This window comes from Talpa europaea (assembly GCF_964194135.1).
Source record: "Talpa europaea genome assembly, chromosome: 13".
In the NCBI taxonomy this organism is placed as follows: Eukaryota; Metazoa; Chordata; class Mammalia; order Eulipotyphla; family Talpidae; genus Talpa; species Talpa europaea.
Genome location: NC_140080.1, coordinates 82,622,447 through 82,640,050, shown reverse-complemented (window position 1 = coordinate 82,640,050; position 17,604 = coordinate 82,622,447). Strand labels below are relative to the sequence as shown.

General features: G+C 35.4%; 1 protein-coding gene across 2 annotated transcripts in view; it reads right to left on the bottom strand.

The window, feature by feature from the left end:
* Positions 1–5,586: 5,586 nt before the first annotated feature.
* The window catches only part of SMAD4 (SMAD family member 4), a gene marked incomplete at both ends in the record, with an annotated part of 29,994 nt that continues 17,976 nt past the window's right edge, over positions 5,587–17,604 (bottom strand). For both annotated transcript variants that reach the window (XM_084252152.1, XM_084252153.1), the window contains 4 exons: positions 5,587–5,798; positions 7,265–7,403; positions 12,940–13,108; positions 14,153–14,336. In XM_084252152.1, coding sequence (XP_084108278.1) covers positions 5,587–5,798; positions 7,265–7,403; positions 12,940–13,108; positions 14,153–14,336 — 704 coding nt within the window. The remainder of the gene's footprint in view (positions 5,799–7,264; positions 7,404–12,939; positions 13,109–14,152; positions 14,337–17,604) is intronic.

Sequence of the window (17,604 nt, the reverse complement as noted above, 5' to 3'; positions counted from 1 at the left end):
AGATTTCTAATCAAAACGGACCAAAAAAGAACCAAGAATAAAGTGAATAATCATTCACTGATAGTTTTCTTGAGTCATAGAAACCATTTTAACTGACATAGTTCAGAGGATTTTCCCTGTTTCAAACATAGAGGAGTTAAGAAACCAAAAGCCAAATTAATGACCTCTAAAATCATTAGGCATTGTTTTATATCCATTTCAGCTGAAAAAAAAAATTACCATCATCACAGTACTTAGGAGGATGGTGTCAAACACTTATCAACCCCAAAGGTAGACTGTCATGACTCAAAAAGAGCCTTAATAAACTCTGAACAGAAATAATGGGAAAATAAAATGAAGGCTTCCCCTCTCAGTTTTAAGTATTTATTGCAGCCCCCAAGATGGTGCTAGGCCTTTGGTAAATTTAAGTCTTAAGGAAGTATTATGTAACTTCTTGTCCATAGGAGATAATAAAATATCAAGCCTAGTCTCATATGAATAATGAGGAAATAAGTAAAAAGCCCCCTCAAACAGCAGAGCAAAAGGTAAGGAAAAAAATCAAAAACTGCTGCAAGGTAGGCAAGGTCACTTAGAATTTTAGAGTTGGAAGAACTCAGCAAGTCCAACTCCCTCATTTTACAGATGAGGCAACTGAGGCCCAGAGAAAGTAAATGACTTGCCCAAGGTCAAACATCAAACCAGTGGCAGAGCACACATGAGAGAGTGCAAATATCTGGCCCCACCCAGCGTCACTAGTTTCAGGTTAAACAAGAACACTGGTCTGAGACCTACTGACAAAGCATCTTAAATTGTGAAAACTGTCCATACCAATAGAGAAAAATGATTGTCTTCACCAGTTTTCTTCTCAGTCCTTCCTGCATATAAAAAAAAAAAAGGGAGGAAAGCTTCATTCATTCATTCAATCTGATGTTAAAATCCCTGAAAACATCAGCAATTACTTTTGCTACTCCTTGGGGCAGGATATCAGATCCTCAATTCTCTTAAAGGCACCTAGAGATCAAAAATATCCGTTACAGGAGGAAGGCTCAAAAGGGGACAGCAAAAGCAAGTAAAAATGACCCTCTTATTTCCTAAGGTTTGCTTTTGTTTTCTATTAATTGTTCATTTGTATTTTTTGCTGGTGTCCTCTAGGCAACAGTAGCGCCATGGCTACTGATACTAATTTAGTAACCCTTGTAACCCCAGTTTTGACAAGCAGCATTGAAGTGGAAGCCACCAAACCTTTCAAAACTCTTTCAAAGGGGGAAAATAGGTATTTGACTCATTTCTCTCTACCTCGACTACCTCACACTCAGCAAAAATCAGGAAGAGCTCAGAGTCAAACCAATGTCAAAAGCCAAAGCACTTAAGTCCTTTTCAACACTTTATAGGAAAATTTCTTGAGTCCTGTCCCAGTTTGTCTTTGTGTTGTAAGGGAAGTTCTAACAAGTTTGGTTATCTGGTTTCCTTGCCCAAGCAGTAAGAAAAAATGAGTCAAAAAGGGGAAAAGAAAAGAGTAAGGGAAGGGGCATTCACAATACACAGGAAGTGGTGGCTTCAGAAGGGGAGGAGACTGGGAGTGTGAAAAAACTGCACATTCAAAGCCACAGAATTTGGGGAGCATTCAGCAAAGGCAAAACAGTCCTGCCTGTTTTGGTGACCCTGAAGTCCACAGAAAAAACAGGCACAAAAAGAAATGCAATATCTAGTATAATCTCCGATAAACTTACTAGGTAATTTCATTCCCCAAAATCACCAACATAAAAAATGCTACTGCTTAAATAAGGCAAGTTTGGATTATTGGGAGAATCGCACACCACGGTGATCCAAGATAAACCACCTGCAACACTGGGACAAGTGAGTGCTAGGGCCAAGGCTGGGCCCAGGATGCTGCCATAAAAAAGCCTCTAACTTTTTACACCCTTCCTGATTACCTTAGAAGAAAAGAAATTATCTAGTTGTCAGAAAAAAATAAAAAAGGCTTGCACAAAAGATTCTCATAGCTTACTCTCTCTAATCTTGAAAAGGAGTTAGGAGATTATTTACAGATAGCAATCTGCCCACAAGATGAGCTCTGCCTTTAGAAAGAAAATAAAGCATTTCTTTATGCTCCCATCTGCTAATCTTAGCCAAGCCCCACCCATATAGAGTTGTTAACTAACTTTATAGGTAATTATGTTCACATACTCAATTACCATAATGACCTCAAATTCATCTTTTCCAATCTGATTTCACTAAATAAAATGCCAGGAAACTGACTTAATGCTTAAGGGAGCAAACGATCAACAAAAAGGATTCTGCTCTACTCAGAATAAAACTGTTTCTTCAAAAGAGCTCTCAAAAAGGGATCTAAACTAATCTGACTTTACATAAAAACCAGTAACTATTACCAAACAAAGAGTAAAACATATCACCTTATTCTTCTTTAATCTCTACAGTTACTTCAGGAAAATCATGGGGGAAATGTACATTTTTCCTCTCCAGACAGGCATGCTCAAAAAGATAGCTGCAGTAGACTATTTAAAATAAGGAATTTATTATCTGGAAGAAAAAGACATTTTATTTTGCCTTCAAAAGTTCTGTAATATATACCTCCCTTTACACCACCTCTCTCTCCACAAAAATGGACTTTTACCTTTGAAATACAACACAGCAAGTAACCTTGCAGTTTGCCTGGATGTTTCAAGTTACAGCTATTCTTAAGCCAGACCACCCAACTTGTAATGAATCTATAGTGTTCACAAGGGGAATGGGACAGATGACCTATTTATTGGTTAGATCAATACAAATGAGCCATGCTTCTGGAAAAACAAGGTTATATGGCAGTAATTTATTAATATTTTCTTTGCATACCAGGGGTAGAATATTATAAAAAATGAGATAGACTATATCCCACAAAGAATCTACTCCCTGGAAAATAAAGGCAACACCATTAAGGATCCCCTTTGATAACGCACTGAAAGGCACTGACAGATGTGGGATAGGTCTCATAATGGATGATAAAGGTATGTATTTGGTTCATCTATCAGCTTTCACTAAAGTTCAACATTCTGAGTCTTTGAGATATGAACTAGCTAGAGAAACCCACCCACAATCATATCCTCATAATAATCAGATTCTGAGAACCGCAGATCTATTCTACCTTAAAGTAGCCGTAATACTTTAAACCTAATGACTCTAGCCTTACTCATCAAAGATGACCACTTCTAAGAAACAGAAATACCGTTTAACAACTACGGTCTCAGGAATAACTGATCGTAACATTCTAGATTTTTTTTTTTTCCCAAAAGCAGGTGACTGAATTTAGATACAAATTACAAAGCAATTAATAAATGGAAGCACTTCCATATATTTATAATACTTTCATGGCTCTTAGCAGAAAGAAACCAAGAGAAGTGGCTTGGCCTCAAAGAGAGACTTCTTAGCAAATATTTTCCACATGCTTAATTAACCCCAGATGACTAAAAATGAAAACCTTCTTTAACACAGCAAAGGAGAAATGGATTATATTATAGCATGCTTATGGATCTAACCAAATAATATGGATTTTAAAAACCTATTCTAACTCTTCCTTCCCATTCTATTCTTCATTCACAGTAAAATGGACCTTAAAAGTATTTCAGTCACTAATTTCTAGAGAATAACTTTTCTTTTAAAATCTGCCAGTAGAACTTAAACCACCGTTTACAGATTAAAATTAGGACTGTAACAAAAGTATTTGTAAGTACTCAAGAAAACAAATGAGTTGGCAGGGAAGATACTTTAACAACAAAAACAGATAGTTTGGCTCAATATCTATGTGTTTAAATCATAGCAATAAACAAATTCAGTTGTTTCTAGGATGGTCTTACTAAAACCTTCCAAGCTAGGAAGTAGAAGACTTGTTCATTTAAATTGAATTTATAAGGATATCTATCACACGTAAGTGTTTCTTATATCATAAACTTGTAACACATTTTAGAGAATTTTACTATAATCAGAAAAGGCCCTCCAAGCAAAAAGTGTAAGTATCTGAAAGCTAACCTTAATTTTACTTCACGCTATCCTGTAGACAACCTGTTTATCTCATAGACAATCAGGACTATTTTTGCCACAGAAAAATAAAAGTCCAAAAAACAACCAACTCTACCCTTGATATGTAATGTCCATGGGAAAGTCCTGGTAGAGTGTGAGGGAAAAACCAAAGCTGCCCACTAGTACCGGCTACTGCCTGTCATTAGTAGAAGGTGTCTTGCCACTGAGGTTGGACTCAAAAGTGCAAATGGAAAAAAAAACTTAAAAATCAAACCTAGAATTCAACTTTGTATGTTGAGATTCGGTTTTATTTATGCTACTAGCTAAGTAAAAAGCATACATATTGTGTCTGTGGTACAGTCAATACATTTGCAACTTTTCTACTTAAATTCTCTATACAAAGTCACTGCCAATTGATATGACCGTTGATGGCAAAGGGCTTAGAAAAACCAAAAGGTATAAAAAAGTTTGCAGTCTTGCCCCAAGATACAAAAACTGAATTTTAAACAATATCATAACATACATGATTTAAACAGTATATGAAAAAAAGTCACACATCAAATCAAGTACAAAAATATCCAAACTACCTATTATGAACTGTAATGGTTCCATTATTCTGCACAGTATTTAACATAGAATTTTGCAGTTTCCAAAATACTCATTATTTAGTTTAAGCGTTGCCACCTTTGCAGAACAGTGAGATTAGGTAGAGTGACACTGCTTTTAGTGTTTTTAAAAATACAAAGCCTTTCCTTATGATTTAATGAAGGAAAGAAATTCTTTTCTAGGTTTCTTAGTAACCCAACCTGTGCCTAGAAATAGAGAAGAATACATCTACTGTTTACAGGGCAAAAGTATACTTTCTGAAAGTTACCCAACAGGGATAACAAGTGTAATTTTAAATGATATCTCTTTGTCAGGTAAGTTTAAGGAATTCTCAATATACACAGAGATTAGTGTTTTGCCTTGGCAAAAATGAAGTTGCAAGATAATCTGAATTAAAATCATTTTCACTAGTTAACTTGCAAAAAATATTTTAGATAAAAGGTTATAATACATTACCTATCTTATTTTTTAAACACAGAGTAAAGTTGCTCTTGGGATAATTAACTCACCCACATGGCACAACAGTTTGGAGTAAAGTATGTTCAACAATAACAACTTGCACACAAAATAACATTGGTGAATTAACTTTGAGAACTTCTCTGCCTTTAAAATCAGCAATATTGAATTTTTCTGTAGAATAACACATATATCAATGTTCTGCATATAAAAGGCTCTAGGAGGTTTTAAAGGGTTAAATTTTCCAGCAATGGAATGAATCCTTCATACGTAACAGGTGAAGATTTAATAAGAATGTGTTTTTCCTGATCTTCAAGCTCTGAGCCATGCCTGAAAAGTTCTAAATAGGAAAAAAAATATTTGTTTTAATCCAGTTTCTGTCTGCTAGGAGCAAGGCAGCAAACACATTTTTCAACCCTTTATGAAAAGATAAAGCAGAACAAAAGTGAAATATATCTTCAGATTATAAACAGGATTATATTTTATAGTCCACCATCCTGATAATGTTACGGGGCCCAAGAATAAAAGACCTCAGTCTAAAGGTTGTGGGTCGGCAATAGGCATGGTGTGAAGTACTTCGTCGAGGAGTTGGAGGGCCCGGTGTAAGTGAATCTCAATCCAGCAAGGTGTTTCTTTGATGCTCTGTCTTGGGTAATCTGGTCCCCATCCTTTCACAAAACTCATCCTGAGTATGCATAAGCGACGAAGGTCATCAACACCAATTCCAGCAGCAGCTGACAAACCTAACAGAAAAGATTTGGAAGATGTCAGAGTGACAGGCTGATCTCTTCCCATCCTCCCTACATCTTATTAGTGCCCAGCTTTCTTTATTCATTTCCTCAGCATATAACTTCTCTGTCAAAAGTGCCAAGAAGTAAGTATAGATCTAAATTTTGTCAAAGGGACTTTTGGTTAATACAGTTTATATTCCACACGGGTCTTCTAGCTAGCACCATTAGAGATTACATCCATACAACCCACCAAAACCCCATCTCTCTTTTCTCTTTAGAAATAGAGGCAATGGGATAAGAAACAACTAGTTTTTAAGTAATGCATGTTCACAGGCTGGTTCTCAGCATTTTACTGTCTGTCCAAACACTCTAGTTCAGAGGAAGACATGACTAATGATGAGATAGCTAAGAGTCCTGATTCCTCTAAGGCTTCTTGGATGACCCAGATGATGTCTGCCTCTCAATTTCACAGTATAATAGACATAATATGCAACTATATTCAATGGGGGCAACAGATGAGAATGAGAAATTTAATAATAGTTCTGGATTCTTTAATCAAAACATATTTGTAATGTCAAAACTAGCAAATGAATAGTTTAAATGCCCAAATTTAAAAAAAAAATCAAATTAACTACATGGGTATGCCTTATCTATCTCTAAATTGTAAACTCCTGAACACAAGTCACAAAGAAGATTCTGCATCTAATTTTCCAGTCAGAACATACAGTCAATCTGCATTCATCAATATTACAATGAAACTAATGGGAGGAATTTGCATGTACTGTAGAGAAACCTGCAGGGCCACTGCAGTTTTCTTAGCCAGTGTGATTTGCTTACCACACTGAAGAGGTTAAGAACAGGGGTTGAATGAATCACTAGTTATGCCTTCAGACGTGGAAGATGGGTGCCACGTGTTTCCATCATAAAAGTCTATAGTCAGGAGTTTAACTCTGCAGTAAAAAATTCCCCATCAGTGTGAAACCTGGCACACAGTTCAATTTTACCCTAAAATTAAAAAAAAGTCTACAAGTTATCAAGTACCACCCTCACTTAGTTTTCTCTCCATGCTTAGCATACATAAAAAACAAAAACCAAAAAACTGGAGAGGTGCCTGATTCTGAAATACGCTTTCTTTCTAGAATAAAGTCAAGCACAGAGGTGATTACAACCCACCCTGGCTGGTGAGGCAGGAGTTGAAAGTATCAACAAAAAAAAGGGGAGATTGATCAATATAACAATAACCCCCTTTCTGCTTTATCCCATACTCCCTTTTTTGATACAAAAAGAGAATAAAAACAGGGTCCAAGACAAAGGGAAACTATTACAGGAGAACAGTTTTTTACAAATTCAAAAATGCTAAAATCCCAGTTAAAAAGAACTTTACTTTCTACTATTGCTTAAACAAACCAACTGAGTGATTCAAAGATAAAACAACAACTTAAAAAATTACACCTAAAAAAAATCAAAAGCGTACTTACTAATAGCTGGAGCTATTCCACCTACTGATCCTGGGCCAGGGATGTTTCCTGCCACGGCTGCTGCCTGAGCAGCTGCTGCAGCTTGTGCCGTGGCCGCTTGCTGCTGCATCTGACGATGACACTGACGCAAATCAAAGACCTTAAAAAAGGTAAGTTTAATGAGATGAGTCTATCAGAAGATTGCATATATCAAAAACTAACGCCCAATTTATTTAAACATTCATAGCTTCATTTAGCTCTTAGAGGAAGAATATGGACATGGTTGAGGTGTGAAGTTTGTACCCCAAAACTTACATATTTTGTATACAAATAGAAAATAAAAATTTGAGGGGAAAAAAAACAAACCTAAAACTCCCATGGGAAAAAATTTTTTCAGTAAAACTTGATTGTATTTGAAAGTCAGGACGGTGGCCTGGAGCTCACCCAGATGCCCATTTCATTCTCAGGACAGCTTTAGCAGCCACTGTAGTCCTTTCCTTTAAAAATCCGCCCATCTATATAAAATGAGCAGTTAAAAAGTCATCTCTACCCTTTCACAATCAGTTTGTTGAGAATTTTATTTAGGCAAAGGGACAGCCTTGGTTATACGGTCAACTTCTTTATCATTCTAGCTATCTGGAGAAATGTCATAAGGGGCATTGTTACTTTTAAGTGATTTATTTTAGAGATGTGTACTTTATACACAGAAGCAAAACAACATATCTGAAACTTGTTTTAAAATATGTAAGAAACTAAGAAAAAATAGATCAAGCAAAGGTAAAATCTTAGACTACTAAATATGATGAATATAAAGCTTTTCTCTAACTTAATTTCTCTGTACTTTTCTTTTTATTTCAAATGGCTCAAGACTTTATCCTTATCCTCATGAAGTGCTAGAACACATTACAGATGATAAATCACATTGCTTTATTTCTAGAAAAAAAAAACAACTTCCTAAATAATTGCTTATATTTCATTTTTAAAAACACTGGAAGATTAAACAGAAGTGTGGTCATCTGTAGAAGTTGTACGAAGAAGACAAGGACAAAGACAGCAAAGTGTTCTAACTCGATGAAACCTCTTTTACAATCCTTAAAATTTCTGAATCATGTGACCACATTTTATTCAAGAAGTAAACTGAAATTTAAAAAAACTCCTCTTAGAATACACAAAACCCAAATATGAGCACCACTGACAATATGAGAAATCTAAAATTGCACAGCTTACTAAACAACACATTTGGAACCCAAACTAAACAACACATTTGGAACCCAAACTATTAATTTTCAAGCTAATGAAATTAAAATAATAAAAAAATTCTGGTGGTAATTTAGCCATGGTATTTATACAAACCATAAGGGTATATACCAATGATAACCAAAACAATTCTTTCTGAATAGCAAATCACATTCCTATTTACTTATTTTTCTATTCAGTGCCTAACTTCTCAAGTCTATCCAGATTAGCATCAACAAAGGAAAAAATTAGATTATCTCAATTCTCCAAAGATATACAACTGTCAAATATATATGGATGTATTACCCAGCCAAATTTTTAGTCCTAAAAGACATCAGGACAGACTACATGACAGACCTGGAAATCAGAAATCCTACAATGCCCACCAGAAACCATTATTTTCTCAAAATTTCCCAAGAATCTTTTAGATTCTGAACTTTTCCACTGGGTTTTGTGTAATCTCCTGGAATACACTAGCTACCATAACACAAAGAAGGAAATCAAGTATCTGGAAAAAAGCAAGTAAGTCTACACACACTTTTTTAAGAAGGAAATAAATAAGCTTTTTAAGATCAGTTTTAGGTTCCTGATGAAACTAAGCAGAAAGTAGAGAGTTCTCTGTCTCAAGTAAAACCTCCCCCACTATAGCTTACCACACTGGCAGACTTGTTAGAATCAATAAACCAACATTACTAACAATCACTGAATTATATACTTTAAATGGGTAAATTATATGGTATATGAATTATCTCAATAAAGCTGTTAAAAAACACACGCAATACAGTTCTAGCTTCTTGGTTCATAAAATGAAAGAATGGCTCTTCAAACTTGTTTCCTCATTTTAATTAAAATAGGGAAAAATACTTTTGTATTTATGCAAATACCCAATGTGGGGGCACAACCCCAGGGTTCATGTCATCTACCTACAATTCACCCTAGTAATATCATCTCTGGTGAGACACTATCAGACAACCTAGCCAGTATATACAGATCCTCTAATTACTACTGCCCAAAAAATTAGCAATGAAGAACATGTCAGTGGTCAGTTTTAGGATATACCTGGCATCTCTTTCTAGCTAATAAAAATGCTCTCCTAAAAAATAATAATAATAATAATAATAATAATAATAATAATATTCTTGGTAAACAGAAATAATTCTTTTTCACTCTCAGACAATATGACAAAATGTTATGTCTTTATTTCACTAAAATGTCCCATAAAATAACTATCTATTTTTCAGGACAAAAATCCATCGTTTTATCAAGTGATAACTTCTTTCACACCTTGGAGGGCTTCTTAAGGGTCATTAAAGGTCATTTATACCAAAATAAAAATAAGCTACATTAATTTAACCATCTAAGAAATTGATTACCAAGACTGTATATTTTTAAAAACTCAATTGTTTTAAATACTACTCTACTTCATATCTAATCAATTCATAAATACTACCAGGCACATAGTACATACTTAACATTATAGTCCCTTGTACTTCAATGTACACAAGCAATCCAGAGATATCAAGGCAAGATAAATGTTGCATATACATAATCACCTTTCCTTTCTGCCCCAAACACATACAAAGGATAAACTTGAAAAGAGATAGACCCCCCCCAAGCCAATCATAAAATTCATAAGGAAACAGAAGAGATTGTCAATAGCCAAAACAATCTTGAAAAAGAACAAAGTTGGAGAACTCATACTTCCCAATTTCAAAAGTTACTACAAAGCTATAGTACTCAAGTTCAAGTAGTACTGCCACAGTATAGCTCTACAAATCAATAAAATAGAACTGACAGCCCAGAAATAAACCTTTACATTTAAGGTCAACTGATTTTCAACAAGGTATCACAAACTTCTCCTGCCTCACCCGCTGCTCCCCTCAGCAGCGTGTTTCAGTACATCTGCCTGCTCTGCTCTCATGCTCTCTGGTGAATCCTCTCACCCACCGGATCTCTGGCTTACACCCAGTTCTTGTATTGTAAATAAATAAATCTTTAAAAAAAAAAAAAAAGCCCTGGGAGAAAATATAGAAGTAAATCTTCAATGACCATGGATTAGGCAGGTTTCTTAGACATAATACCAAAACCTCAATTAAACAAAGAATAAGTCAGACTGTATCAAAATTTTAAAGTTTTACAAAAGCTGTAAATTCTACCATCAAACAAATGAAAGACAAGCCAAAGAATAAAAATTTCAAACCATGTATTTGATAAGGTATTGATATCTAAAATACAACTCTTGCAACTCAATAATAAAAAAGACAAAACCCAATTAAAAATGTACAAAGTCTGAATAGATATTTCTCCATAGAAGATACATTAGTGGCCCAAAAACGCATGAAAATACGTTCAACGTTCAACATTAATAACCATTAGATAGACGCAAATCAAAACCACAATGAGGTATCATTTCCTATTCACTAAGATGGCTAAAATCAGAATGACAGACAATAAAAAGTATTGGTAAGACTACTGAGAAACTAAAATCCTGATATACATATCTTGCTGGTAGAAAAGTACGTTGGAAAACAGTCTGGCCATCCCTTAAAAAGTTAAACATAAAGTCAACCTCATGATCCAGCAATTCCACTTCAAGTTATATCCAAGAAAATGAAAACATAAATCTACCTAAAAACTTGTATATGAATGTTATTCATAATCGCCAAAAAGTAGAAGCAAACTGTATGTCCATCAACTGAAAACAGACAAACAAGATCCACAGTGGAGGAGAGTCACGACAGACAGAAAGTACTTGGAGTACCAAGACCAAAAACAAGAGAGTATGAATTCAATTTCTTAAAGTAATATTTAAACTTTCTGAAACTCTCTAAGGGCTACCAACTGGGCACATGCCCATAAAAAGGCAGGTAAATACTTTGACAGACAGTTCCAAAGTACACTTAGGAATAAAATTCTTGCCCAAGGCAGAGATAAGCATCAGAGAAACCTATGCAGCAGGAATTAGGCCCTTAGTATACCCTGGGATTGGAACTCAATTTCCCCAAGAGACAAAATCTCTCTACCTCTTATATATAAAAATTGAGATGTGGATCCCAGGGTGCCAGACAAAAGCAAGACTGCCTTATAGGGACAAGTGATGGCTAGGAGGAAAAAATTAAAAATAAAATGAATCTAATTCTCTCAAGAAAAACTTGCCAACACACAGATTACAAAACGAAGTAATCCAACATCACTTAAAATAACAAAGCGCAGAAACTAAAATTCCTTGTGGAAAAGCATAAAAATACAAGTAAGATAATTTACCTTGCAGAGACAGCACCTGATACAACGCTGTACCAATCATTCTAGCCTTGTGGGTATATAAACATATACAAATGTCCATGACTTTTTTTTAATAGGTATATTTTATTCTATTTTTACAGATCAAAACTTTAAATGATTCTCTATTATAAATTTTAACAGGGAATTGTTAATTTTTTTAGATTTGATAACTGATTCTTAGTTGTCTTTAACAGTGATTCATACTGAAGTATTTTATGAGTGAACTAATATAATTTTGGAATTAGCTTTAACAGGGAAAAACAAAGAGAAAGAAACACATTAAAGTTTGGCAAAATACTCATAATGGTTGAAGTTGGATGACAGGTTCACAAAGGTTTGCTGTTTGCTGAATACTTAGTATATTTGAAAGTTTCATTTAAAAAAGATTCCTATATCCTTTAACTGAACGATAGTGACTGAAGACAATAAATGGATTCATTCTGAGACAATCAAGCAATTCCATTTTGGTTATATTTTCTGTATGCTACACAATTTTCTGGGAATAAGTTATGAGGTAAAGTTAATTCCATTTATCTATAATAGCTAACAGTAAAAGATTCTTAAAATGACTGTGAAAAATGTGAAACTAAAAATGTATTCAGGATATCTAATTACAATTATCTTTCCTTTAGAAACAGTTTATGTGATAAAACTAATATTGAAATGGGTTGAATATATAATTAATGAAAAGTAACTCAGGCTTAGTTTACAAAATCTTTATAGTAAATAAAACTCATTTAATGCACAAAATAATTAAGCTTTAAAAATCTGGGATTGAACTTGTCACCTCTGAGGTTCTAAATTTGAAAAGCTATTCATTTTAGAATTCCCCTCCATAAAGTTTTGAAAATTAGATAAATTTCTAAAGTCTAATTTTTAAGAATTTTATATGTCAAAGGTATGTAAGTTTGGAGGCTTCACTCAATATTTTCAAGAGCATATTATTACTTTAAAGCATCTAGAAAATTTGCTAAGAGAACACTACCAAATTCAAACTTAAAACTAAACAACTCATCACGTTAATAAATGCCTCCAGGAAATTTGTATTATACACAAATGTAATTTCTGACTGTTAAATAGGTAAGACATTTATCCACTCCTCCACCTCCATCTCATTTCTTTAAAAAACAAACAGCTTTCCAAGCCTGCAAAAATATTCAAGCAAAAGTGTAACTAACCTTTATATATGCACTTGGGTAGATCTTATGAACAGCATCTCCAGGTGCACGCCCAGCTTCTCTGTCTAAGTAGTAACTCTGTACAAAGACCGCATGGTCGCTAAGGCACCTGACCCAAACATCACCTTCTCCTTTACATTCCAACTGCACACCTTTGCCTATATGCAACCTTAGGAAGAAAAAGAGAATTATATTCCATTTTGATAAGTATTTAGAAATAAATTTTAATTTAGATTATATAAAATACTGAATAGTGAAAAATTAAAAATAGAAAAAGGACATCATACAACACCATAACCAAGAGACAGCATTGCTATTCTATCTTCTTTCTTTTTGTAATACCTTACATATACTGATAAACATCTACCTAATGCATACGACACAATAGGAACATTTAACAAAAGTTCTCATTTAACTTTTTCAATCCAATGAGGTAAATACTGTTATTCCCATATTACAGATCAGGAAACTAAGGCTTATAGTCACACTGTCCAAATCATAGCCACATGCTACATTTACTATTTAATTAAAATTAAATTAAAATTAATTTAATCACATGAGCCATATTTTAAAGGCTCAATAGCTACATGAGGCTGTGGCTACTTTGATAGAAACCATTTCCTTCACAAAAATTCTAGTCAACAGCACTGGCTTAACGGGTATATAATTTCCCAAAATCACACAACAAATGACAGAACCCAAGATTTTGTACTTATACAGATATACATTTCCTTAAAGAGTTAAAAATCAGAGTACATATTGTACGTTTTCCTCTAATATTTTTAGTTTTTAAATTTCATTATATAAACTTAACATTTTAACAATTATATAAAAAAATGAAAGTTCATCAAAATTAACTTAACCGTTTCCCTCTTACTAGTACCTTTTCAATAAATAAAACTTCCAGAGACATCTGTCTTCATTTTACATTATTTCCTTTCGGTAGATTTTTAGAAATAATTTACAATCAGCAGATATAAAAATTATTTTCAAACTGGATTCCGTAAGATCAAGCTACTACTGAATACATAGAACTATACCTCACTTAGAAAAATGTTTTAAATAATAAACATCTACAATGAAAATGGAATACTTACAAATCCTGAATTATTCAAAAACTTACACTATCACTGAAAAATGTAACTTCAAATAAAAGACAATGCTACTATGTTCAATTTTTAAAGTAACTATCTATAGGCTATACAATGAATACCTTGCTCTCTCAATGGCTTCTGTCCTGTGGACATTGGAGAGTTGACCCAAGCAAAAGCGATCTCCTCCAGAAGGATCCACGTATCCATCAACGGTGACAATAGGGCAGCTTGAAGGAACCTTAAATGTCTCTCCTACCTGAACGTCCATTTCAAAATAAGCGATGGAACACCAGTACTCAGGAGCTATAGAAGATAAATGAGAACACACACTCATGTGAGAGAAGGTATGTATTTTCACTCCATAAGAAAATGTTTCTCCTAAAAAAAAAAAAAAGGGTGAGGAAGGGAGAGGTATCTGAAAAGCACCCAAAAGAAATTGATTAAAAAGACACAAAGCATTAAAAAAAAAAAAAAAGTAGGCATTTCCATGTCTTTTCTCAGCTCAGAATCCAGTACTGTTTTTTTTTTTTTATAGAGGCATGTTTTATTTATTTGTTTGTTTGTTTGTTTGTTTGTTTGTTTTTTTGTTTATACATGCACTGGGTACAGTCAGAAGCGCGGGAGGGCGAGAGAATTCACCAGAGCCAGAGCAGGGAGCAGAGCAGGCAGAAGGACCGAAGTACACTGCTGAGGGGAGCAGCGGGCGGCAGGAGAGGTCTGCGCGCCATGCGGGACCCTCCTCTGGTGGCCGGGGAGCAGCCGGGGATCGAACCGGCGACGCAGAGGCCGCGGGCAGCTTTGCAACCCAGCGCTCAACCGCTGCGCCACTGGGGAGGCCCACTACTGTTTTTGAAACTATTCATTTCCAAAATCTAGAATTTGACTCTTGACTCAAAAGACCCAGTCAATTGAGAATTTAAAGAATGGAAGTAATTAGAATCTAAAAGATTATTTTACCATGATGCTTCATTTGACAGAACATCGTATGTTCTACAGTCTAAACTTTTATTATTTTAAAACCCACTGACTCTAAGACATATTCCCGGGATGTGCTCCTGACTAACACCAATGCATGGCATGTTTGTATACATCCCTAATTAAGAGAAAGGGCATAAGTCAGTCAGTCATCCCAGACCAAAGTCAAGGTTAATTACACTCTGACAACATAGTTGCTCTGAGCAGGAAGTCTCAATTATTTCCAGGATGAAAGGTTATTTGTCCCATCTGTAACTTTAGTAAAAGCAATTCATATTAACTACAATAGTTTTAACTTTGAAAATATATTTAGTGGAGTCATTTGAGTAACAGCGAATGATATAAAATAATTTTAAATGCTGGGGAAAAAGAGGCATTGCTTGGCTTGGTTTACATATACAAGTCAATCAAGCATTTCTCATTTTTGTTTAAATACAACAATTATTTATGTAGTCCACATACAGGAAATTATGTGTTTTCCTTCTTAAACTAATTTAACAGATGCTTGCAGGGTACCGAGGAATCATAATTAGCACTACACACAGTTGTAAACAGAATAGCTACTGTCCCTATTCTCATGGAGGTGCAGAGGCAGACAAATAAGGAAACAAATGTATAAGACAACTGAGACAATGATAAACACTGTGAAAAAAAGACAGGGGATGGTACAGAAGATGCCTGGGAAAACTACTTCACACTCTACGGTAGGGATACATGGTGTCTGAGACAGTGAGACTGAAGCCTCCTATCCATGTGAAGGCTGCAAAAAGAACAGAGGGAGGCAAATGCAAAGACCCTAGAGTAGAAATGGGTTTGACATACTGAAGGGGAAAAAAAATTAGTGCCTTTTATCAGAGTATGAATGAGAGAGGGGAATGACTTTCTATAGACAAACCAATTATTTGTCTGTATCTCAACATGCCATCTGTGAATGCAACACTAATCTAGAATTTGAAGCAACAAGACTTTTTTTTTTTTAATAGAGGCATGTTTTTATTTATTTGTTTGTTTGTTTTGTTCATACATGCATTGGGTACAGTCAGAAGCGCGGGAGGGGGAGAGAATTCACCAGAGCCAGAGCAGGGAGCAGAGCAGGCAGAAGGACCGAAGTACACTGCTGAGGGGAGCAGCGGGTGGCAGGAGAGGTCTGCGCGCCATGTGGGACCCTCCTCCGGTGGCCGGGGAGCAGCCGGGGATTGAACTGGCGCCGCAGAGGCCGCGGGCAGCTTGGCAACCCAGCGCTCTACCGCTGCGCCACCGGGGAGGCCCTGAAGTAAGTAACAAGACTTTTAACAATTTGAAGAGAGACTTGAAGTGCCAAAAAATAGATTTTTTCAAACCCCCAAAGAATTATGATGCTTAAAACGTGTTTTTAAAAAACCTGCAAAGTCTCTGTATCTAACTGTTTTCAAAATACTGTCAAGGAAGAAGAAAGTACTTTCCAACAAAGAATTAATAAAACATGAAGACTGGGCAATTCAAAACCTTAAAAATGCAGTCTGTCATACAGATTGAATCAAGTAATCAAAAATAGAAATATTCCTTTAAATACTGATAATTACAACATGAGAACTAGTGATATACAAAATACCTTCAAAAACCACAATGAAATATTTATGAAGTTATTGTTAAATTCTTTGAAACATCACGTTACGCTCTAGACAAGAAACTTGAGGAAACCTAACTGGCAGGTACTGACAAGCTAACACTAAGGAGGCTAAGACAAGATAACAGCAACCCAAAGGTTTGGTAGCAATCAACAGTAATCTCAGTTAGAGGTCTTTTTTTTTTTTTTTTTTAAACTATCCTCCAGAATATCATGCTGTAAGTCATGTTTTTTGTTTTTGTTTTTTTTTTTAGATTTATTTATTTTTTTATTTATACAAGCACTGGGTACAGTCAGAAGCGCGGAAGGGTGAGAGCCACCGGGGAGGCCCTCAGTTAGAGGTCTTAAACAATTTGTTCAAATGATTTTGTTACAAACAAGTCAAGAATGTTTACAATCCGGCTAAATAAATGAGGTCCAAGTACATGCATTTCCTACTTCATACAGAAAAGATGCCACCTAGAAGTTTCATGGTAAGCAACCTTCTTTCTAAGAGAGTCAATTTAGGGAGGGAAAAGGAGACTGTACAATCTCCAAGTTAAAATAAGAAAATTATACTTTTACCATCATAAAGTGCTACATTTGCAAATGCACTTAAATCTTATTATTTTCCAGTCATCAAAGAGTTTGATTGCCTAATATTTCAGACACCATACAACAGCAATGGTTATATAAAGCTGTGTCCCCGAACAGGTTTAATATGGGTTGACTTGCTAGTACTGGGAACAAAAGGGTTCTAAAAGAGTTTTAGATAAAAAGACACTGGCATCAAAATTGCACCATGGACCGGGCCTCCCCGGTGGCGCAGCGGTTGAGCGCTGGGTTACGAAGCTGCCCCGCGGCCTCTGCGGCGCCGGTTCGATCCCCGGCTGCTCCCCGGCCACCGGAGGAGGGTCCCACATGGCGCGCAGACCTCTCCTGCCGCCCGCTGCTCCCCTCAGCAGTGTACTTCGGTCCTTCTGCCTGCTCTGCTCCCCGCTCTGGCTCTGG